Below are 25,278 nucleotides of genomic sequence, written 5' to 3' on the forward strand. Positions count from 1 at the left end.
TCAACCAAGAACAGTAATCTGAGACTGCAGTGGGCACAGGCTCAACAAAACTGGACAGCTGAACACTGGAAAGTCATGCCTGTTCTTTCCGGTCTACATGAAGTTAGGCTGCAGATAAACAAGCTGCTGAAAATGAGTGAGTAATTCTAAATACAAACTTGTGTACTATGTTACTGTCTGAAGAAGTAACCATTATAAAAACAAAATATCAAAATATAACATATTTTAATAGATTATTTAATCAATAAATGCTGATGGGATATGCTGTCATAGAAAAATAATCAACAGGGTGTGATACATTCCCATCTTGATTTTTTTTTTTAATCTAAATTTATTAGCACTTTGCATTGTTTTTTCCTCAATTACAGAAAAGAAAACATGCTTTTAATCAGTTTGTAGCTAGAGTTAATATTGTGGAACTTCTGTAAAACAAAATTAATTCTTATTATCATTTATGTTTTAGCAGGATTTAGCAATCATGTCCTGATCTGATTTTGATAATCTGACAAAAAAAGGATCTTAATATTATGACAAATATTAAATATTAGAGCTGGGGCTGTAGAGTGCTGCATTACAAGCAACAGAATCTGAACAGAGACTTTATATACAGTATCCACTGTATATGCATCCATCCATCCATCTATCCATCTTCTGTACCACTAAATCTACACAGTGTTGCAAGAATATTGGAGCCTATACGCAGGGCCGCTGAATTGGGTACCAACTCATGACTACTGTGCTGTGTATGTATTTTAATAAAAACATATCAGGGCTGTCAAGTGTCACGCATTGAGAGTGACTGTCACCCATTTGGGTCTTTTGTCACGCTCTCCCGCCACACATCTTATTGCTCACACAGAAAAACATTTTGACTATTTATTATATATTTAATAAGCTGCAGCACTCAAAATGTATCAGTCCACGCCGCTGTCTCTATGGAACCGGGCAGGAATCAAGCATGTCTCCCCTGGAGCTCTTGGTCAAGCCTGACACTTATCAGCCAATCAAAAAAAGGAGGCTACACAAATGCCAATCAGAAAGATAAGATACAACCAATGAAGAAATAAACATTCATTAGCGAGGTTATTTTCTATGGTCGGTTTGAACAAAACCTCAACACGAAACAGCTTGTCTCTGGACGGGACATTGTCCTCAACCATGACCCTAAAAATGGCTGGGCTTGAGCTGAGCTGTTTTAAATGTTTTAAATTACTAATGATAAAGGTGTCCAAAAAGGCAACAACCACTTACAATAAACAACACCAGTCATAATCTCTCTCTCTCTCTCTCTCTCTCTCTCTCTCTCTCTTAATAAATGGAAATTATTCTCTCCATTAATAAATTCTCTCCATTAATAAATGGAAATTAAACAAATACTTTGTATTTGTTTAAATTGCGGTCAGTGATCCTTACCAAACACAACAACTCCCCCATTATTTTATTTTATTTTATTTTATTTATTTATTTTGGTGGAGATGTCACGCTTGCCTGTCTTCAAAACTTGAGAGCCCTGACAAAACAAAGAAACAGATGAAGTTATAGCAAAAAAATTTTCACACCCATTTTCCTGCTCATTTACGGATCAAAGTTCATTACATTTCACACTCTTTTGCACTAATTACACTATAAGATTAGATATAACTTTATTCGTCCCACAGTGGGGAAATTTCTAAGAATATGCTTGTCTTACTCTCAGATCAGGAAATGAAAAACCCTGCTCAGAAGCATGTTTATTTTTATTAGCAGGAAGTGGCCCAGTTAGAAGCATGCTTACATAATACAACCAAAGATTGCACTCCTGCTCTAGTACAGAGCAAAGGTTTCTGCTCTACATTTGCTGTTTGCTTTTCTGTTAGCTTTCAGTTCTGGATAAAAACATATACAGTTAGCCATGATAGGTAAGTCTGATTTTTACTTTTGATTTGTGATCATGTTCTCAAAGTCTACCGGCTATCACATATGTTTGTAGCTTTAGGCTTATGTAATTCACATCAGAGTCTCACATCATGTCCTTATTTTGCAATAGAGGTAACAGATAACAGCCACTCTGTCACTAATGCATGTGATTTTCCCATTTAAACACAACACACCAATATTATCCATCCAATGGGGCAAAAAAAATTTGATTTAAATCCAATTGCTTAACCACATCAACAACAGTAGGTCTTGTATTAGGTATTGTACTGTAACCACTGCCAAGTCATGCTGCATTATAGAGACATTCTGTCAGGAGGGGTTGTTCACATCACAAACACATTCACACACACTGTGATAGCTGAAATAGATTTTGTACAGAGGATTTTAGGACTGGCATGCATCAATCAAAGGAGAAGGGGTTGTACTGTGCTTCTCCTTACGTTTCCAGGCAAATATATACGTTATACAGTATATGCAAACATATGTGGGTTGCTGAGCAATCACACCCATTAACTTTTTGAACATTGTGTTCAAGATTTTGGTCCTCCCTTTGGTGGATCTCTACTCTTCTTAAAATACTTTCTAATGGATTTTTAAACATAGCTGTAGGGAGATTTGCCATTTCAGCTACAGGAGAATAAGTCGTGTCTATCAGTGAAACAGATGAGGGTGCTGGGAAGGAGAACCCAAACGCAGGCCAGGGTCCAAAAAAAGAAAATTTATTAACATAAAGGACATTTATATTAACATAAATGTCTATATATGAAAACATAAATGCACAGAATGTAACCAGGCAAAGTCTTGGGCTGAAAAAAAAAATAATCCAATCAGAAACGGGCAGTAATCCACACAGGAAAAAGGGTAATCCGAAATGTCAATAACCGGAGCGCAAAAAACGGAACCAAAACAACCGGCAGCAGAGAAAACTCACGTAAGGAATGACAGGGAAAAAAGGTAATCCGAGACGGGAAAATCCACACGGAAATAGAAAACGCGAGGCACAGATAACACTCGGACCGGAGGCTGGCAGGAGTGACTCAACAAAGCGACGTACTGACGAGAGATCATCTGGCGAGAATCTAGCATGAACGGCGTGCTTAAATAGCAGTGCCGAGTATAAAAGTCATGCGACAGGGAATGACGTCACCAGAGTGCGCCGCGAAGGTGAGCTTCGGATGAGTGCGCTGACAGTACCCCCCCCCTCCACGGGGCGTCTCACGACGTCCCACCAGGCTGGTCGGGGTGGTCACGATGGAACTGGGAGAGGAGGTCCGGGTCCAAGATGAGGCGTGCCGGAACCCAGGAGCGTTCCTCAGGGCCGTACCCCTCCCAGTCCACCAGGTACTGTAGACCCCTCCCACGGCGTCTGGAGCGCAGGAGCCGACGGACAGTAAACGCAGGGCCGCCATCAATGACCCGGGCGGGAGGAGGGGGTCTGGTGGAGGGAACCAGTGCACAGGCCTGGACAGGTTTCAGCCTGGAAACGTGAAAGGTGGGGTGGATGCGAAACACTCTGGGCAGCTTGAGCCGGACCGCAGCTGGATTGATAACCTTAGATATAGGGAACGGTCCAATGAAACGGGGAGCCAGCTTCCTGCATGCAATCTTCAACGGGAGGTCTTTGGTGGAAAGCCACACCCGTTGCCCGACACGGTAAGGAGGAGCGGGGCGGCGTCTGCGGTTGGCCCAGCGAGCATAACTCCGGGAAGATCTCAGCAAGGCGAGGCGGGCTCTTCTCCAGACGACAGCGCCTCACGAGGGCCAAGGCTGAGGGAACTGAGGCTTCTAGCTCCTGTGTGGAGAATAATTGGGGCTGATAGCCATAGGCAGCCTGAAAAGTGGAAAGACCCGTGGCAGCAGTAGGCAGAGTGTTATGGGCATACTCGACCCAAACAAGGTTGGAGGCCCAAGACGAATGATCCTCGGCACAGAGGAGACGGAGCCCCGTCTCCAGCTCCTGGTTGAGCCGTTCCGTCTGCCCATTGGACTGGGGGTGAAACCCAGAGGAGAGGCTAATGGAGACGCCTAAGAGCTGGCAGAATTCCTTCCAAAAATTGGAGGTGAACTGGGGTCCCCTTTCCGAGACTATATTCCGGGGAATGCCATGGAGCCGGAAAACGTGTTGGAGGAGGAGCAACGCCGTTTCCTTGGCTGAAGGGAGTTTGGTCAGGGGGACAAAATGAACGAGCTTGGAAAAGCGATCGACCACAGAGAGGATAGCGGAGTAGCCATCAGAAAGAGGGAGGCCGGTGACGAAATCAAGTGAGATGTGGGACCAAGGTCTGCAAGGAATCGGCAGGGGCCGCAGGAGGCCGGCAGGGCGAGATCGAGAGCTCTTGTGTTGCGCACATACTGGGCAGGTAGTGACAAATTCCCGTGCGTCATGTCTGAGCGAAGGCCACCAGAAACGACGCTGGAGAACCGATAGGGTCCGAGGGAAACCGGGATGACAGAAAAGCCGAGAGTTGTGACACCACTGAAGAACTTGGGAACAGAGCTGGTCAGGGACATAAAGTTTGCCTTCAGGACAGTCAGTAGGGTTAGCAGGTTAGACACGGCTTGCTGAACCCTTCTCTCTATCCCGAGTCGAAGCGCCCGAACAGTGACAGAGGGGGGAAGAATGTGTTCAGCAACGGCCTCGACAGGATCGGGGGAGAACTGACGAGAGAGAGCATCTGGCTTCCCATTCTTCGTTCCCGGCCGATAAGACAGCACAAAGTTAAACCTGCCGAAAAAGAGTGCCCAACGAGCCTGTCGGGGTTTCAGTCTCTTGGCAGTCCGGAGATATTCAAGATTCTTATGGTCAGTCCAGACCAGAAACGGTAGTTCCGCACCCTCCAGCCAGTGCCGCCATTCCTCCAGGGCGAGTTTGACTGCCAGTAGCTCACGTTCCCCGATAGTGTAGTTACGTTCAGACGAGGAGAGACGGCGTGAAAAGAAAGCACACGGGTGAAGTTTATTGTCCTTGACGTCCTTTTGAGACAAAACGGCCCCAACTCCGGTATCAGATGCATCAACCTCAACCACAAATTGTCGCGTGGAATCCGGCAAGGAGAGGATGGGGCAGAGGTAAAAAGCTGCTTCAGCTTCTTGAAGGCTTTCTCGGCTTGAGGCCCCCAAGAATAAGGTTGAAGAGGAGAAGTGAGCTGGTGCAAGGGTGCAGCAACCGAGCTGTAACCCCGGATGAATCACCGATAGAAATTAGCGAATCCCAAGAACTGCTGGAGCTGCTTACGTGTTCCAGGGCAGGGCCAGTCCCGAACAGCCTTGATTCTGTCAGGATCCATCCGAACACTCCCTGCTGCCAGAATGAAACCCAAGAAGGTGGTTTTCGTGACATGGAAATCACATTTCTCAGCCTTGACATATAACTGGTTCTGCAAAAGCCTCTGGAGCACTGCACGGACGTGACGGATGTGTTCCTCAGGTGTGCGGGAAAAAATGAGGATGTCGTCCAAGTAAACAAACACAAATAGGTTTAACATGTCCCGTAAAACGTCGTTAACCAGTGCTTGGAATACTGCTGGGGCATTGGTGAGGCCAAACGGCATCACCCGGTACTCGTAATGGCCAGTGGGAGTGTTGAATGCGGTCTTCCATTCGTCGCCCTCACGGATGCGGCCTAGGTGATAGGCGTTCCGAAGGTCCAGCTTGGAGAAAATGGTGGCCCCCTGAAGGAGCTCAAAAGCGGAGGCCATGAGAGGCAACGGGTAGCGATTTTTAATGGTGATGGCGTTCAGACCCCGATAGTCAATACAGGGTCGTAGAGTCCCATCCTTCTTCTCCACAAAGAAAAAACCTGCACCGGCTGGGGATGAAGACGGGCGGATAATGCCTGACTCCAAGGACTCCTGTATATACTGGGTCATGGCTTCCCTTTCAGGCTTGGATAGGTGGTACAGGCGCCCCCGGGGGGGGGCAGTGCCTGGCAGGAGGTCGATAGCACAGTCATAAGGTCTGTGTGGTGGTAGGGAAGTGGCACAAGCTCTACTGAACACTTGTCCCAGATCATGGTATTCAGCAGGCACCAGAGAGAGATCGGGGGGCAGGTCCTCCTTGACTGATAACGAGCGGGGTGCCAAGGTGGTCAGGCAATGAGCCTGGCAGTAGATCCCCCAACCAAGGACCCGGCCGCTGGACCAATCCAGGTGAGGGTTATGTTTCTGCAGCCAAGGTAATCCAAACATGACTGGTGCATGGGGCGAAGGGATAACGAGGAAGGAGATCCACTCCATGTGTTCCTTGGTGACGGACACCAGCAGGGGCTTGGTAAGGTAGCGAGCTCGGTGAAGGATATGGCCATCCAGGGCCCGTACCTGGAGACTGGCGGGTAGAGGTTCAGTCTCGATCTCCAGCTGACGCACTAACTCCTCATCAAGGAACTTTGCGTCAGCTCCAGAGTGAACGAAGACCGCTAGATCATGTTCTTGGCTCTTGATCTGGAAACGGGCTCGGAGAAGTGGCTTGGGGGAGGCTAAACACCAGAGGCTCGCCGCGGGCTCCTCCATCAACGGCGAGCCCTGTCTTTTGCTGGGCATGCGAAGGCAAAGTGGCCGCTCCTTCTCTGCTGCGGACAGGAGACGCCGTCCTATCTCCATGGGCTGGGGAGGTGGGGCGAGTGTGATCTGTAAGACTCCGAGCGGGTCTTGACATATGGGTTTCTGGGAGGCCCATATGACCTGTCTGGTTCGACAGGGGGCTTGGCATTTGGGGTTCTGGGAGGCCAGGAACGGGTTGGGCGTCCCTCCTCTCTTCGTTCCTGGATACGGCGATCGATCCTGGTTGCCAGACAAACCAGGTCATCAAGCTCTTGAGGGAGTTCTCGGGCCGCGAGTTCATCCTTCACCTGGGGGGACAAGCCGCGGTAGAACGTGTCGTAGAGCGCCTTGGGGTTCCAGCCACTGTCCCCAGTTGCCATGCGGAAATACATATCATACTCAGCCACTGAGCGGGACCCCTGAGATGATTCGAACAAGGCTCGAGTGGCGTCCATCTTAGGCAGAGTGGAGTCGAAAACCTTGCGCAGCTCAGCCGAAAAGGCATCGAACGAGAAGCAGATGACTGACTGACGTTCCCACTCTGCTGTTGCCCAGATCTTGGCCTTCCCAGATAACAAAGAGATAACATACGCTACCTTGGACCGATCCGAAGGGAAGGAGAAGGGTTGGAGCTCGAAGATCACTGAGCACTGCATCAAAAATGCACGGCAAAGTCCCGCCTCACCAGAAAAACGCTCGGGATGGGGCAGATGTGGCTCCCGAATGGGGTTTATGTTCTGCTCGACCACGGGTTGGGGGGGCTGGGCAGGTGGCCTCGTAAAGGGCGAGGAGGCCTGTGTCGTGGTGAGCATGCTCATGCGCCGAATGAGCTCATTGGTGGATGCGGCTATCTCCTTGAGTTGGCGCTCATGCGCAGCGGAGGATTTGGACAAGGAGTCGAGCTGGGACTGCATCTCCTGAGATCCTGCTGGGTTCATTATTGGCCAGATGATACTATCAGTGAAACAGATGAGGGTGCTGGGAAGGAGAACCCAAACGCAGGCCAGGGTCCAAAAAAAGAAAATTTATTAACATAAAGGATAGTAATAAATGTCTATATATGAAAACATAAATGCACAGAATGTAACCAGGCAAAGTCTTTGGCTGAAAAAAAAATAATCCAATCAGAAACGGGCAGTAATCCACACAGGAAAAAGGGTAATCCAAAATGTCAATAACCGGAGCGCAAAAAACGGAACCAAAACAACCGGCAGCAGAGAAAACTCACGTAAGGAATGACAGGGAAAAAAGGTAATCCGAGACGGGAAAATCCACATGGAAATAAAAAACGCGAGGCACAGATAACACTCGGACCGGAGGCTGGCAGGAGTGACTCAACAAAGCGACGTAGTGACGAGAGATCATCTGGCGAGAATCTAGCATGAACGGCGTGCTTAAATAGCAGTGCCGAGTATAAAAGTCATGCGACAGGAATGACGTCACCAGAGTGCGCCGCGAAGGTGAGCTTCGGATGAGTGCGCTGACAGTGTCAGTCAGTGTTCCATTTTGGTTGAGGCCGAGGGTCTGTGCATGGCCATTTCTACACTTCCACTCAAACTTAGCTAACCTTGTCTTTACAGAACTTGCTTTGTGTAAAATGGCCTTGTCATGATTGAACAGGTTTGGGCCTCTTCAGTTCCAGTGAAGGGAAATCTTACTTCTGTTGGGAATAGAAGTAATACTTCTGTTAGTTCTTTGTAATAAATCCAGGAAATACTTACATGGGGAATACTTACTTTACAGGAATATGAAAATAAAAAAATCTAAAATTTTAATTCATATTTATCCATAATGAGCAAACCAGAGACAATGATGGAAAACCCATACTCTAGGTGAAATATGTGTGTGATGGTCAGGTTTCCACATACCTTTGGCCTTAAAGTGTATTTAGGCTTGAGTGCCTATTTATTGGGCAACTAAAAAAACCTGAAATCCTTTTTACACTTCAAATGTTTGCTTATTCGTCCTACCAGTAACACAATAGCAGATATATAAGCTGCATAATCAATTTCATTGTCCTCTTGCATGCTTTTATGTGTTATTGTATAATTGACAGATAAATTAAACATATATCCATGTTAAATATTTAATGCTGTATTACATAAACATATGGATTTAATGAAATTTCTTTAAATATTAAAAATATATAATAGAATAGTAATAGAATAAAATAATATACTTGCAATCAAATATAACCTGGTGTTATTTATTTATTCTTTTTTTTTATTTTTTATTTTTTATTCAAACTGTTTATCTGGCCAGGGGGGCACGGTGGCTTAGTGGTTAGCACGTTCGCCTCACACCTCCAGGGTTGGGGGTTCGATTCCCGCCTCCGCCTTGTGTGTGTGGAGTTTGCATGTTCTCCCCGTGCCTCGGGGGTTTCCTCTGAGTACTCCGGTTTCCTCCCCGGTCCAAAGACATGCATGTTACAGTAGGTTGACTGGCATCTCTGGAAAAATTGTCCATGGTGTGTGAGTGAATGAGAGTGTGTGTTCCCTGCAATGGGTTGGCTACCGTCCAGGGTGTATCCTGCCTCGATGCCCAATGACGCCTGAGATACAAGTGGTAGAAATGGACAAGTGGTAGAAAATGAATGAATGAATGAATGAATGTTTATCTGGCTAAATATACTATGAGTTACCCTAAAATTAGTTAATTAGTTAGAGAACCCTTACAGGGTATATGGGTGGGAAAGTGTTGTAGTAAGCATTTACATCAACAGTCATAGTCATAGTCATAGTCAAATAGAATGAACACAACATCATATTCGGTGACAGAGAAAATGTTTTATGTAATTTCTCTGTCTGTCCCAGCTGCACAAAGAAATTGGAATATTGTATTGTAATATTTATCTATAAACATATATTAAATGACATTGAACTGATCTGTCTTTTCTTCCACAGCCCAGCGCACACGCTTCCACTTTTTCCGCTCTGCCATCAGCAGCACATCACATTTTACAATTTTTCATGGAAAGCATCATCCAGCAGGTACGATCAAATCACTTCTGCCATGTGTGCTACTTCTTTCTCTCTCCAGATGTAGTGAATGTTATGATATATGAGGTTATAAGTGTTTCAGCTGTGTTCATATCAGTAGCGACGTGAATTGAGGCACTCATTTGAGTCTGTGTTGAATGAAGGATCTCACTACTGTATACTCTCTGGAACTCTGTTTGTTCAACCCTTTGACTCAAATGACATTACTCAAATGTATTCAGTAATATTTTTCCATGTTTACCTTGTTCCATGTTAATCTTTATATTAAAATTTTCTGACAAGTAAGAAGATTGCATACCTTAAAGCTGTTATTGTGCTTTTAAAATGTATTCTGATTTAAAGAAGGGTGTAATATGTAGGGGATAAAGGTACTCTGGATAAGGGTGTCTGCTAAATGCCAGTAATGTAAATATACAATATGAAAATAGAATTCATAAAAGATAAAGGTCTTTTTCTGGACAGATTGTGATGTCTGCATTTGTCTTTTCTTCAGTTGTGATCAATAAACAAAAACATACCTTCAGAAAGCGGCATGGGCTTCCAGAAATTTCCCCACTGGTGCAGAGTGTGGAGGAGACTCCTGAACCTATCCCTACCACTGTCAAAGGCATAATCCCTACATGGATTCGTGGGAATCTTCTCCGCAATGGCCCTGGAAAGTTTGAGTTTGGAAATCAACAGTGAGTAAAGATAAACAAGGTTCTACTTTTTTATAGAATTAAATTAGAACAACATCATTATTACACTATTACTCTTCTTCACATTTCTTAATATATAATATTGTTGACTAGTCAGTTAGCGCAAACAACATTGGGATTTCACTATTTTGCACGACATTTCACCACCACACCAACAGTACTTCACTTATTACAGGTACTTCCTTGACTGTAAAGCACTTGGTCTTGGCTTGCCAGTTACCTGGTGATTTGTGTTAGTTCTGAGATTTTATTATTCCTGATTGCTGTTTCATGCATGATTCTTGATATTCTTTTGTACAGATTCGTTCATTTATTTTTTAGTAGGAAAAAAAACCTTTTTTTTTATGCCAGAAGCCTTGGTATACTGAACGTAGTGACATCTTATGCTTTGGATAAAGCACAGTTCATTTATACAGTATACGTTAGCAGTCGAATATGCACTGAGAGAATATTAATTTAAATCAAATACATTTAAATAATTGTAAGCTAACATTTTAAACAACATTTTATTCAAACCTATTCATGCTTTTATGTTATATGGTGGTATTATGAGCTTTGTTTTCAATGAGAGTTTCTAGACTTTTCTACAAACTCAGTAGAATTAAGTGTTCACTATTTTTTTTTTGTTCTGTACACTAAAAATTTACAACCATCTTAAATATCCATTTGATTCTAAACATTTGACATTAATAATAGAGATTTTATATTTTTAGATTGATTCATTTCTATAAAATTATTATGCCTTTCTTTAATAAAATGAAAAAATAATTATTGTAATAATAATTGTAACACATTTTATTATTGTTATTTTCCAATAAGTCTAATCTTTTACAATGGGAAAGCTTTCCACTATATTTTGGAGAGTTGCAATGGGAATTTGTGTTCATTCATCCACAAGAGCATTAGTGAGGATTTGTGCCCATTCAGCCACATAAGCATTAGTGAAGTCAGACACTGATGTTGGGTGAGGAAGCCTGGGGCACCATCAACATTCCAGTTTAGGTTTAGCAACATTTTGTGCCTCAGTGCAAAGGTTATTTTTAATATTTATATTTGTAATGCAGGAGGAAGTCTTCATTACAGCCCACATTACTACTGCTGCAAATAGTGCAGTGAGAACAAACAGTGTCTGAATCCCCACAAACATAGTAGCAGGAAATTTGTGACTGTCTGTATTTTTTCTCTGTTCTTAGCTTCAATCACTGGTTTGATGGAATGGCCTTGATGCACAGCTTTCAGGTCGCTGATGGTCAGGTGACCTACAGGAGCCGCTTCCTACGCAGTGACTCGTACAAGAAGAACAGTGAGATGAATCGTATTGTGGTATCTGAGTTTGGCACTCTTGCACTCCCTGACCCATGCAAGAATATTTTCCAGCGCTTCATGTCCTTCTTTGAGATGACAAGTGAGTATAGTCTCCTGGGAACGAATGCAAAAATGTGCAGATGTTGCACTTTGGTGTCACACAGCCCCAGGGCAGATACAGGTTTTGTCACATTTTTGTGTTTTCCTTAACATTTTATTTTTAGTTCATTAAGGTACATATTTAATACCTTACCGTGCTGGTGTGGATTTGTAAGAACAAGGGCAAGAACTAAGGTGACAAATTTAACTGATGGTGATAGGGTGCAACTATAAAACTCAAAGCATAAGCATAAAATAAACAGTGAAACAGTGAAGTGACATACGGCTAAGTACGGTGACCCATACTTAGAATTTGTTCTCTGCATGTAACACATCCAAATGGCACACACAGCAATGAACACACACACCGTCAACACACACCCGGAGCAGTGGGCAGCCATTTATGCTGCGGCGCCCGGGGAGCAGTTGGGGGGGTTCGGTGCCTTGCTCACGGACACCTCAGTTGTGGCCGGCCCTGGACTTGAACCCACAACCTTCGGGTTACAAGTCAGACTCTCTAACAATTAGGCCACGACTAATGGTTATGTCTGTATAACAGTAATAGTTAACAATTTTTATTCATTAAATGCAATTATACCTAATTTTAAAGTTAATTACTGAATTATGTTTTACAAAACTAAACAGGTCATATCTTTTTAGTTGGCTGCTTTTTAATTGGCATGCACTCGCTGGTCCTGTTCAATGTCACTGTTCTCCCATCAAAATCTAATCTAGGGCATCATACAGTATATCTTTCCATAATAGTAAAAATGTCAACCTCTGTGACTTCAGTAAATACAGACAATCTATTCTCTAAAAATAACTGGTGCAGATTCTCATGATTTCAATTACTTGTCTATTTTCAATCCTAATTTTATGTTGAATTCTTGAACTTACTAAAGTATCTCAGTTCCAGGTTGATTTGCATAGCAATTATCTTTATGAGCCATTTCAATCTGTTTTCTGGCCCCAACACAGCACTAAAACAGCCATTGTTACATTGACCAACCATCTCCTTGGTGCTGCTGACTCTAGCCTTCTCACCATCCTCATCCTCCTTGACCTTAATGTTGCCTTTGATACCATCTCCCAATGTCTGGTATCTCCCAATGGTAAACTATTACCATTGACAACCACATGATTTCCATTTCTTTGATGTCACATCAGTACCATCTCACAGACTGCTTTCTTTCACTCACACAATAATGACAGACTCCAGCTTTTTTTCCCTCTCATCACACCACTCAGGTACTCATTCAGGCCCTGGTAACATCCAGTATTGTCTACCGTATTTTCATTTGTCTTGTAGAAAATATCATCTTTCAAAACTAATCTCTGGGCATCTTTGGGACGTCACTTGTTTAATCAGTTCACTATGAAGTGAGCCTCCAGTTTAGCTGTAACGAAATCCTGCAGCCACACTATCATTTTCCAGATCATTTTTAGGCAACCTCTAGGTTTAACCCACAAACCAAAATCCCCTGTAGCTGTTAATGCTCACTGTGAGTCTCACTGGTAACACATTGAAAGAAACAACTCTGAGACAAAGAACAGATTTAATATGTTTTGCTGAGTGAAGAGCAGACAGATTTTTATTCAAGGTTCATTGTGCATCTTGTTGCAACTGACCTCACTAAGTGCTGTTTATGTTTATTCAAGGTCTTTAAGATTACAATGTTGGCACAGGTGTTTTCATTTTTTTGACTCTACCTATCTATATGCAATAAGATTTTTATTTACTTCTTGTTATTTGATGTCATGAACTTCCAGCACCCCGAAACAGTAAGCTATTTCGTTTAACAGTACAAATTTCCCTTTGTAGAGCCCACAGACAATGCTAATGTGAGCTTCGTCAAATACAAAGGTGACTACTATGTCAGCACAGAGACCAATTTTATTCACAAAATTGATCCAGACACTCTTGAAACAAAAGAGAAGGTACGTAATGCAGAATGTAATACCACCAGTCAGTTTTTCACTCTTTTCTCTGTCAAGTTTCTTTTTGTTCATGATGTCATTTAATGTAATCCATTCAAATCATGTCATTTAATGTAATCCATTCAATTCAAGTTTATTTAAAAAAAGTATTAACCTTTTCAGAAATACACAATTCACAAAATAGTGTCTCATTCTGCACACACAAGCAAAATATACTGTAGATACTTTCTCAAAAAAATTGAAAAATAACAGATTTGCTCCATATTGTATTGAAAATGACTTTATGTATATTTGACCATGTGGCATCTTATTTACAGTTGACTTACATGTGCATAGTAAATGTGTTTATAATTGCACACACTGGTTTTCAGCTTGCATTTGCCAAAAAAACACAGACGTTTCTCAATTACACACGACTCTAATATTATATATAAAAATACGATATTCGTAAAATCATCAGATGAGACAGCAATCGGAAAGATTGCTTAGCCTAAGTACTGTTTTTTAATCTATGTATAAAAAGAATACAATGGCACAAAACCATGTTACTCAATATGCCACCATACTACCCATAAACCATATGGCATACAAATATATATATATATATAAAACCTCATCACATGAACATACATTTAACCTTAACAAATGTAATTATCAGAGAGATATTTGACTCACTAGGAACTTAAGCATGTTTTTAAATCAGAATATAGATCTTTATGTGGTTGTAAATGCTGTTTTCTTTTCACTATTTTTGGTTTTCCACAATAATGTCTAAGGTGGACTGGAGTAAGTTCATTGCTGTGAATGGTGCAACCGCACACCCCCATGTTGACCCAGATGGTACAGTCTACAACATGGGCAACTCCTATGGCAGGAAAGGTGAGATCATGACACACATACACACTTGAATAACAGAAGAAATTAATAATACAGCTCTTATGTTAGTTCAGTATAAAGATTTATGAATGTACTTCAGACGTTTGCACAAGGTTCTTGCAAAGAGGTCCTAGATTATTCAATATCCCATTATTCATATGCATTAGATTTGAGACATATGGTAAATCATAGTCACATGTTGCATGTGATTGGTAGGTACTTTATACAACATTATCAAAGTGCCTCCCGGAAATGAAGCCGGTGATGATACGCTGCAGGGTGCAAAGGTGCTGTGTTCCATTTCACCTGCTGAAAAAAACAAGCCTTCCTATTACCACAGCTTTGGTAAATCCACACACCAGACATTACACATCTAATCATGGTTGCATTTATAATTTATTCTGAACAGTTAATTAGAAATTAGCAGAAAACAAAGGCAGTGTGCATCAAAAAACAAAAAACTCTGAAAGAGGTTATACATGTTTAGCTGCCATGAATGAGACCAGTTTTTGGAAAAACAAAAAACAAAAACAAAAAAAACCAAAACAATAACATTTCAAGAAAAAAGCTTTATACAAATTTAAGAAGAATTTTGAACTTAAAATTTGGTAAAGTAATGCCTATGAGAACTTATCCCACTGAGATTTGATGTACTAGGTATGGAGCAAAAGTGATTTCAACTGAAATGGCTTAAATTTTTAATTTTAATTGAATTAAATATGGCATATCACTGTCCAACATAAAAAGATTAAACACGATTGCCCTTCAGCTTTAATCTTGGCTTTGTACTACAGTATATTTGAGGAAGATACTAAATGATGCAACATACTGTTATAGATGTGTAAATGTAAAATCTGGTTCTTTTTCTTTTTTTTTCCTAGCCATGTCTGAGAACTATGTGGTTTTCATCGAACAGCCCATAAAGATTGATATAATGAAGATAGTGACAGCTAGAATGAAGGGGAAAGGCATAAGCGACTGTATCTACTGGGACCCAAAACAAGAGACTGTCTTTCATGTTGTAAACAAACATACTGGCAAGGTGCTAATAAAGAACCGGCTTAACATACAAGCTAAAAACAGTATTCCATAAGGTTTTTAAATGACAATTAGTTTGAGATTTTCATACTGAAATTTATTCCCCTGTTTATTTTATAACATGTTATAACTGTCATGATCAACACACCTGCCTCACCTCCGCACCCACAACGGAGAGAATCGTCTCCGGAGTACTAAGCGCTCCCGGACTACACTTCCCACTACACCCCGCTCAGCCTAATCAGGGCGGCACCTGTTCTCCATCAGCTGACGCACTTAAATAAGCAAATGAACTTGATCCCATTGCGAAGTATTGATTTGCTACGGCTGTCATTCTGAGCGTTGTCTGGTTATTTCTGTTTCTGGTTTTCGATCTGTTTCTGTATTTTGCCTCACGACTGATTTCTGCCTGCCCTGACCTTTTGCCTGTTGTTCTGACTACGTTTTTGCCTTACCTACACTGTCGTGTTTACCGGTACTGAACTCTGCCTGTTGTTTCCGAGATTATATATTAAAGCTGCAAATGGATCCTCAGTCTTACGACTCATCGTTACAGAATACTTCGCCACCGAGCGATCCAGCAGCCGTCTCTCAGCTTGCCACCCAGCTCTCCGCTCAAGCCCAGCAGCTCGCCGGACACCACCAACAACTAACATGACTTACCTCGCTCATCGGAGAGCTCGCTGCGGCGTTACAAGGTCTGCGAGGCCCCGCTGCGGCTCCGAACCCTCCGGCACTGGCGCCCCGTCCGCCGACTGATCCAATCGCGACCCCAGCTGTCACCAGCCCGCGGCTCGTGTTTCCGGAAAAGTTTAACGGAGATCCTGGAAAATGCGGAGGTTTCTTAATGCAATGCCAGCTCTTTGTGGCGCAACAACCGTTCCTGTATCCGACTGCCGCTAGCCGCGTAGCGTTTGTGTGCACGCTCCTCACCGGGAAAGCGCTGGAGTGGGCCACGGCGGTTTGGCAAGAGGATGGCTCCGCCTTCCCCACGTTTGAACACTTCCTCTCCCAATTCCACGCTGTCTTCGAACACTCCGCCACGGGTGAGAGCGCAGAGGAGCGTTTGTTGGCCATATCTCAGGGCGACCGTCCCGCCGCTGAGTACGCGCTGACATTCCGTACGCTCGCCACCGAGACAGGTTGGGAGGAGCGACCCCTAAAGGTGATCTACCGCAAAGGGCTGATTTGACGGAGTTCATTGACCTGTCCATCCGCATTGACAATTTGATGCGGACACGTCGACCTCCTACGCACGCCGTCCGACATGCGCACGAGACACTTCGCACAGCCCGACCGGCGGACCCCGAGCCCATGCAGCTCGACGCCACGCACCTCACGCCTGAGGAGAGAGCAAGACGCTTCCGCCTCCAACTCTGCCTCTACTGCGGAGAAGCCGGACACAGACTGGCCGCCTGCCCCAACAAACCGCCCAGCAGACGGAACACATCGGTGAGTCCTGACCCGCTCATTCCTCAATCTTCGAACTGCGCGGTGGTGCAAGTACAAATTGAAATACGGGGGAAAATGATTAATCAGTCCGCTCTAATCGATTCCGGCGCCGCGGGCAATTTCATGTCAAGGGAGTTTGCGCAAGCCTATAACGTGCCAGTGACCCCATGTGCTTTTCCTTTGGCAGTGGAGGCGGTAGACGGCAGGCCGCTCAGTGAGGGCCACATCACGCACATCTCCAGGCGTCTCCGGCTGCAGGTGGGCCCTCACCATCAAGAATACCTGCCTTTCCACATCATCCGCTCCCCGCGTCACACCCTCATCCTAGGCTTCCCCTGGCTCCAACTTCACGACCCCGTCATCTCCTGGAGAGACCTGCACATCTCAAGCTGGGGCGAAGCATGCCACCGACACCAGCCACTGTCTCCGAAAACCCCACGACCCAGCACCACGCTTTCTGTATGCTCCACTTCCACCACCTCTAAACTCCCAGCGGAGTACCAAGACCTGACGGCGACCTTCAGCAAGACTCGGGCCACCGAACTACCACCGCACCGGCCCAGTGACTGCGCCATAGAACTTCTGCCTGGAACCACTCCACCCAGAGGGAGAATCTTCCCGCTGTCGCAACCAGAGACGGCAGCCATGAAAACCTACATCGAGGAGGAGCTCCAGAAGGGCTTCATCCGACCCTCCGTCTCCCCGGCATCCGCCGGTTTCTTCTTCGTGAAGAAAAAAGATGGAGGCCTCCGCCCATGCATTGACTACCGGGCGCTGAACGACATGACAGTCAAGTTCCGGTATCCTCTTCCCCTCGTGCCGTCGGCTCTCGAACAGCTCCGCCGGGCCCGATACTTCACGAAATTTGACTTACGCAGCGCTTACAACCTCATCCGGATCAGAGAGGGGGATGAATGGAAGACCGCCTTTTCGACCCAATCAGGCCATTATGAATATTTAGTCATGCCGTTCGGCCTTTCGAACAGTCCCGCGATGTTCCAGTCATTCATTAATAACGTGTTCCGCGACATGCTGGACCGCTGGGTGGTCGTATACATCGATGACATCCTTATATATTCAGAGACTATGGAGGAACACATCCGGCACGTGCGGGCAGTCCTTAAACGTCTCATCCAACACCGTCTGTACGCCAAGGCCGAAAAATGCGAATTCCACCAGACCTCCACGACCTTCCTAGGCTACGTCATCTCAGCCGAGGGGGTCGCCATGGACGACTCCAAGGTGCGCGCGGTACTACAGTGGCCCCGACCACAGAGCCTGAAGGAGTTACAGCGCTTCCTGGGGTTCGCTAATTTCTATCGCCGCTTCATCCGTGGTTTCAGCACGATTGCGGCCCCGCTCACCCCTATGACCAAAAAAGCATCCACTCGGCTTACCTGGTCCCTTGAAGCTATAACGGCATTCCGGCGCTTGAAAGCGAGCTTCACCTCAGCTCCCATTCTCCACCACCCGGATCCAGACCGGCCGTTCATAGTAGAGGTGGACGCCTCTAATACGGGGGTGGGAGCCATACTGTCTCAACGCCAGGGCTCGGCCAACAAGATGTTTCCGTGTGCGTACTTCTCACGCAAGCTATCTCCGACGGAACGCAACTACGATGTGGGGGACCGAGAGCTGCTAGCCATGAAGGTAGCATTCGAGGAGTGGCGGCACTGGCTAGAGGGCGCGGTACACACGTTCACCGTGCTCACCGACCACCGGAACTTGGAATACCTTCGCGCCGCCAAACGCCTGAATCCCCGTCAATCGAGGTGGGCCATGTTCTTCACAAGGTTCAGATTCACGGTGACCTACAGGCCGGGGACCAAGAATATCAAGGCCGATGCTCTGTCCCGCATGTTCCGTGAACCCGGCCCGGACCCAAGCCCCGAACCCATCATCTCCGAAGCGCACATCCTCGTGCCCATCCAGTGGGACATCATGACGGAAATAACCCAGGCCAACGCCCACACACCACCACCTGCCAATTGCCCTCCATCCCGGACCTATGTGCCCAAGAACTGGCGCACAAAACTCCTGGAGCTCCTACACTCCAACCCCAGTGCCGGCCATCCCGGCGTCACAGGCACCCTACACCTGGCTCAGAACTAGTTTTGGTGGCCGACTCTAGCCACAGACGTGCGCGAATTCGTCCGAGCCTGTACGATCTGCAATACCTCTAAGCCCTCTCATCAGCTCCCCGCGGGCTTACTGCTTCCCCTGCCCACGCCTCAATGCCCCTGGTCCCACATTGCACTTGACTTTGTCACCGACCTTCCCCGTTCCAACAACCACACGGTTATCCTCACCGTGATCGACCGATTCTCCAAGGCCTGCCGTCTGATCCCCATGCCGAAACTTCCCACAGCCTTCGAGACCGCGGAGGCATTGTGCAACTTTGTCTTCCGGTACTATGGCCTGCCTGAGGATATCGTGTCCGACCGCGGCCCCCAGTTCACCTCACGAGTCTGGGCGGCATTCTTCAAACAGCTCAACGTGAACATCTGCCTCACCTCGGGGTACCACCCGCAAGCCAACGGACAGACGGAACGGCTGAACCAAGATCTCGTCCGGTTCCTACGCTCCTACTGCCACGATAACCAGACCGACTGGAGCACATACTTGATGTGGGCTGAGTATGCTCAGAATTCTCTCCTCAAACCCGCCACCGGTCTAACCCCGTTCCAGTGCGTCCTGGGATTTCAACCTCCTTTGTTCCCCTGGTCCGACACACCCTCGGACTTACCGGCCGTTGACGAGTGGTTTCGTCGCAGCGGGGACACGTGGAGCGCGGCACACCGGCAGCTACGGCGAGCCATTCGCAGGCAAAAGACACAGGCCGACAGACGCCGCCGTGAGCACCCCGACTACCAACCCGGACAGTGGGTCTGGCTGTCCACCCGCGACCTCCGCCTCCGTCTGCCCTGTCGTAAGCTCAGCCCACGGTTTGTGGGCACATTCCAAATCATCAGACGGATTAATCCGGTCTCCTACCGCCTGGCACTACCCCCGTCATACCGCGTATCTCCCACCTTTCACGCCTCACTGCTGAAACCCGCGGAGAGACCACCGAGAGACCCAGAAACCTCCGCCGAACCACCAGCACCCCTCTTGGTCGACGAGGGAGAGGCATACCAGGTCCACGAATTGCTGGACTCCAGGCACCGACGGGGCCGCCTGGAATACCTAGCCGACTGGGTGGGGTACGGCCCGGAAGAACGCTCCTGGGTCAAGGCAGGGGACATCCTGGACCCTTCACTCACCGCTGACTTCCACCTACGCCACCCGGACAGGCCCGCTCCCCGGTCTCGTGGAAGACCCCGACGTAGCACACGTCGTCGCGTCAGGAGCCGCTCGCAGGGGGGGCGCTCTGTCATGATCAACACACCTGCCTCACCTCCGCACCCACAACGGAGAGAATCGTCTCCGGAGTACTAAGCGCTCTCGGACTACACTTCCCACTACACCCCGCTCAGCCTAATCAGGGCGCCACCTGTTCTCCATCAGCTGACGCACTTAAATAAGCAAATGAACTTGATCCCATTGCGAAGTATTGATTTGCTACGGCTGTCATTCTGAGCGTTGTCTGGTTATTCCTGTTTCTGGTTTTCGATCTGTTTCTGTATTTTGCCTCACGACTGATTTCTGCCTGCCCTGACCTTTTGCCTGTTGTTCTGACTACGTTTTTGCCTTACCTACACTGTCGTGTTTACCGGTACTGAACTCTGCCTGTTGTTTCCGAGATTATATATTAAAGCTGCAAATGGATCCTCAATCTTACGACTCATCGTTACAATAACACTGATGAAAACACACTGGGAACATTAAAGTTTAAAATCTTTACTTATATACAGTACAGAGAAGAGAAAATAATGTTATAATGGTCAAGCAAAATCATCAATCCATGAGGTCTGGATTCAAAAATGCATAGAAATGCAACATGAAAAATGAAACTGTGCTGGGAGACACAACAAACCTCCGTGCAGTGGCAGGTATGGATGTGCAATCCTGGATGAGCTGGATGTCCTGCTGGATTGGGTTGCAGGTACTGCCTCATGATACAAGCAGTGACAAGGTCTCTAATAAAACACAATATTACAGACAAATCAGTCAAGAAGGATAAGGGGAAAGGAAACCATTCCCTTCTTGGGGGTTGTCTTGCTGTTGCCTCTCCTGTCACCCTGCAGTCAATTTGCTTTGCACCAAAGCAGATAAAACTGATTCAATCACTTATGCTTCCTAACTGGACAGACACATTGTTTCATTGACTTTTGAATTAGTCTGTCATGATTAAGTGTTCCCTTAATTTTTTGATCAGTGTAATATGTCCAGTGTTAATTACATCTTATAGATAATAACCTGTTTTTTTTAATAGATAATACTATGTGTTTGTTTTTACAGAATGTTGTATACATGCTCATAATAACTTTAATTGTTAAAATTTTCCTGGTTATATACTGTAACAGGTGAGTCCAGTGAAATACCACACCAAGGCTTTATCCAACTTCCACCAGATCAATGCATTTGAGGAAAATGGCTTCCTCATGTTGGATATGTGTTGCTCAGATGATGGCCAGGCCCTTCAAGTCTATTTTCTTCAGAATTTACGCAAGTCAGGAGAAGCACTGGATGAGGTTAGAAATGTTACATTTCCAGTTTTTCTCATTGTTGTTTGCATTTCTCAACATCACGTGCATTTGTATTGTAATGTGCATGTAATTTAGTTTGTTGTTTGGTTTCAACAGGTATACAACAGCATAGACAAATATTTTCCTCGCCGCTTTGTTCTTCCTTTGTGCATCACCAATGATACTCCACTGAACCAGAACCTCAACACACGGCCTAAGAGCTCTGCTTCTGCAGTCTGCCTCAGCAAAGACAAGGTGAGCTGCTGATTGAGTGGACTGCAGAGGTCAGGTTTTTCAAAGCTCCAAGTAGAGGACCGCAGCATTATTTACAAATCTTTTGATTTTACAAGTTTACAAGTTCATATCTCTTTTAAAATTCAAAATTATCTTCTAGGTGTTCTGCATGTCTGAGGATCTCCATGACCATGAACTTCTTGATTATGGTGGCTTTGAGTTTCCACACATTCACTATGACCGATGCAACACCAAACCATACCGCTTCATCTATGGCTGTGGCTTTGGTCACCTGGTGGCAGATTCATTGATCAAAATAGACCTCGAAAGTAAGAAAATTAAGGTAAGCCTATATTAGTATTATACTCAGTATGGCCAAAAGTATGTGGCCATCTGACTATCACACCCTTATGTGCTTGTTGATGTAAGAAATAAAAAATGCGTAGCGTAAAAATAAGACGATGATGTTGAAGATCATAATGAAGAACAAGAAGTTTATTCCAGCATAGCAGTGACAAAATACATGAAGTACTTTGGGTTCCTCGGAGTCCGTAAGAACCCCAAGCAAATCCTGCTCAAGTTTTCCCTTTTGGTAATTTAAATGAAGTTCCGCTTTGAATGTGTATTGAGTGTAAGAACTGAATATCTCCCAAATGGCTGGGCTACACCTTGATGTCTATCTGATTGTCTTTAAATCATGGTCATGTACACCTTGTCTTGGTATTGTTACAATTGTTATCAACCAAATGGTCACTTTAAATGGTAATCACTGTCACGTAGACCCTTTGTTCGTGGTGATCCTTGATGTCCTGCTGCCGTTCCCAGATTTATATTTGAATAAAGTTTATACGTTTAGAGTCCTAAACGTATTACCTTATGATACTTGAACCTTTTTAGGAATGAGCTCTTTTAGATGTGTACCTTGGAGTGGAATTTGGGTGCAATTTCTGTAATTTTCACATTGAACATCAAATTGCAAAACCATAAGCATGAATATGGAGTTGTTTTCCCATTGTTACTATAATAGCCTCAACCCTACTGAGAAAGATTTTCATAAAATCTTAAGATAAAAGGCTGTGCAGAGGTACTGCCTCTGGGTTTCACATTGCATTACCTAACTTGACTAACACAAAGCAATGGCCTCATGCAGCCTATTTTAATGGCCTAAAACGTCCAGTCTAATTAATTTAGGGAGTCCATGATTAATTGTAATGGGTGAGATGGCACTTTTAGGGTGGAGAGTAGAGTCAACGTTCACAACATTCCACATACATTACCACCAACATGTGAATGATGGATGCTAGACCAGGAACCACCACCATGTCAGTTGTATGGCTTCCATGAGTCTTCCTAAAATTCCAGGTTTCTGCATCACTTTAGACCCCTGGCATGTGAGAGTGTGGAGAGACACTCAGGAGGCTGAGAAAGAATGTTAGCTGAGCTATATAATTTATTCAGTCTTTTAGCACACTTTTACAAATACTCAGCAAAAATATAACAGCTTACTGTAAGTTTAAGTTTGCACTCTGTCAGCATTTATATGAGTGTTGCATGGTCAACCAACTCAGCCACTCACTTTCTCTCTTGTTATGGCTGTCACTGAAAGTACGAGGAACAATTTAGTAGACTGGTGATAATGAGACACAGATGAGAATCATCATGCATTATCTGCCAAGTAGACCTTATTCCTGTTTGTCCCAAACCTCAGCCAAACCTCAACCATCCACCAATGTGCTAATACTGCATTGTTATGTAAATTAATGCCCTGAATTGTACATTTATGTTTTTTTAATGCTCATTTTATTTGTAACGTTACACCTGTTTCTGTGCTCAACTTTTAGGCATGGCGTCTGCCAGGTGTCTATCCATCCGAGCCTGTGTTTGTCCCATCACCTAATTCAGAGGAAGAAGATGATGGAGTCATCCTCTCTGTTGTGCTCACACCCACTGAGGTGTGATACTGCTGAAGTTCTCATTTAAAAAACAAAGACAAAAACAAAATCCCCTAAAAAATTCAACCATAACTGTTTTCTGTGTTGTGTTTAGGATAAAGGCACGTTCCTGCTGGTTCTTGATGCTAAGACATTTGAGGAAGTTGGAAGAGCTAAAGTGCCTGTTAACATTCCATCAGGCTTCCACGGAACCTTTAAATCTTTGGTATAGGACAGATTTCATTTAGTGACATTAAAGGCCAACAACTAGTGTCATATTTATACATTACTTTACTTAAAAGTTCAGCCTCTGTCACTGTTTTACAATTTGTTCCCCAGAAATTAAAACTTGGCCTGCTCTTTTCATTTTTCATTTGCTTTCAATTAGGTTTCATCACTTTTAGTTAGGTACTGTTTTTATGTGTTTCATTGTTTTGAAATGAATTGTTTCTTTTTTTTTAATTGAGTTAGATGCCATAAAAATACAATTTTTCAATTCAATTCAATAGTAAAACAATGGCTTTGGAAGGCATTAAGGGCACAGTAAAAGATATCAATACCTATGTTGTATCCAGTATTTTAATGGTTGTACCAGGGCTATCAAGTGTCACGCATTGAGAGTGACAGTCACGCATTTTGGTCTTTTCTCACACTCTCCCACCACACATCATATTTCTCACGCAGAAAAACGTTTTCACTTTTTATCATATATTTAATATGCCGCAGCACCCAAAATGTATCTGTCTGCACCGCTGTCTCTATGGAACCGGGCAGGAATCAAGTGTTTCGCCAGGGGTTTGGAGATGTCACTCTTGCCTGTCTTCAAAATTTGAGAGCCCAGTTGTACATAATGATGTACCAGCTCAGTCAAATTAAAATTCTATGGTATTTTATCTGAAATGTCCAGTTTCTCTGAAACTCTGTGTACTACACTTTATCTATTTTTACTACATCATACGGAAGGTGTATGTTGCAGACGGGACATGGCCAACCACCAGTTTGTGAATAGAGGAGTCTGGACGAACAAGTGAGAGGCTTCACGCACCTGCGAGTAATTTCACTAATGATGTGTTTGCTTTCCCAGCAGTAAACACCAGAAGAGATTTAAGTGATGAAAGTGAGAGTTGTGAGAGAGAGAATACACCCAGAGCCATGTGTGTGATAGTGTGTCTATGTGTATAAAGTTGTGCAATATAGTTGTGCAATAAAGTTGTTTATGAGACAGTGATATTGTCTGCCTTCCGCGTCCTCACACTCTCATAGGGACATTTAAACTAGTGATGAAAGCCAATGCCATCATGGAGTCCTCACCACTTACAGAAATAGTTAAATCCCTCAGCAGCCTCCACCAGTCACAACATTATGCACTCCTGGAGCTGCACACAGAGCAAGAACAGCGCTTCCAGACATTAGTCCAGATGCAGGTGAAAGACTGGAAGCTGTTCTACGGATTTGCTCCAGTGTGAGGGGGTGCTGGCCACCTTTCCCCACCTCATACATGACAAGATGGGTCCTCAGGATGACATGGAGGCCTAAATTAAGCAATGATTGGGGCTGGCCTGAGTCACATCAGCTCTCTGTGGCCAACATGCTGGAGTACACCAACCTCAATCAGGCATTTCTAG

General features: G+C 44.8%; 1 protein-coding gene across 2 annotated transcripts; it reads left to right on the top strand.

Moving 5' to 3' along the window:
* bco2a (beta-carotene oxygenase 2a) lies at positions 1-24,881 on the top strand. 2 transcript variants are annotated; one of them, XM_027165362.2, is made up of 13 exons: positions 1-136; positions 9,359-9,445; positions 9,948-10,134; positions 11,346-11,557; positions 13,379-13,494; positions 14,271-14,373; positions 14,587-14,715; positions 15,252-15,412; positions 21,327-21,494; positions 21,606-21,743; positions 21,883-22,065; positions 23,564-23,674; positions 23,769-24,881. In XM_027165362.2, exons 1-13 carry the CDS (start codon positions 76-78, stop codon positions 23,883-23,885), a joined length of 1,773 nt encoding a protein of 590 aa, XP_027021163.2. In that variant the 5' UTR covers positions 1-75; the 3' UTR covers positions 23,886-24,881. The 2 variants fall into 2 exon arrangements, with proteins under 2 accessions (XP_027021163.2, XP_027021164.2); XM_027165363.2 differs by lacking the exon at positions 1-136 and adding an exon at positions 1,742-1,898.
* Positions 24,882-25,278: the final 397 nt, after the last annotated feature.

Source organism: Tachysurus fulvidraco, chromosome 26 (genome assembly GCF_022655615.1).
Source record: "Tachysurus fulvidraco isolate hzauxx_2018 chromosome 26, HZAU_PFXX_2.0, whole genome shotgun sequence".
Lineage (NCBI taxonomy): Eukaryota > Metazoa > Chordata > Actinopteri > Siluriformes > Bagridae > Tachysurus > Tachysurus fulvidraco.

Excerpts from the sequence above, each read along its gene's own strand:
- bco2a (XM_027165362.2), top strand. The coding sequence starts at position 76 with ATGCCTGTTCTTTCCGGTCTACATGAAGTTAGGCTGCAGATAAACAAG. Across the intron at positions 11,558-13,378 it reads GTCCTTCTTTGAGATGACAA|AGCCCACAGACAATGCTAAT; the intron begins GTGAGTATAGTC and ends TTCCCTTTGTAG. Across the intron at positions 21,495-21,605 it reads CAGGAGAAGCACTGGATGAG|GTATACAACAGCATAGACAA; the intron begins GTTAGAAATGTT and ends TGGTTTCAACAG.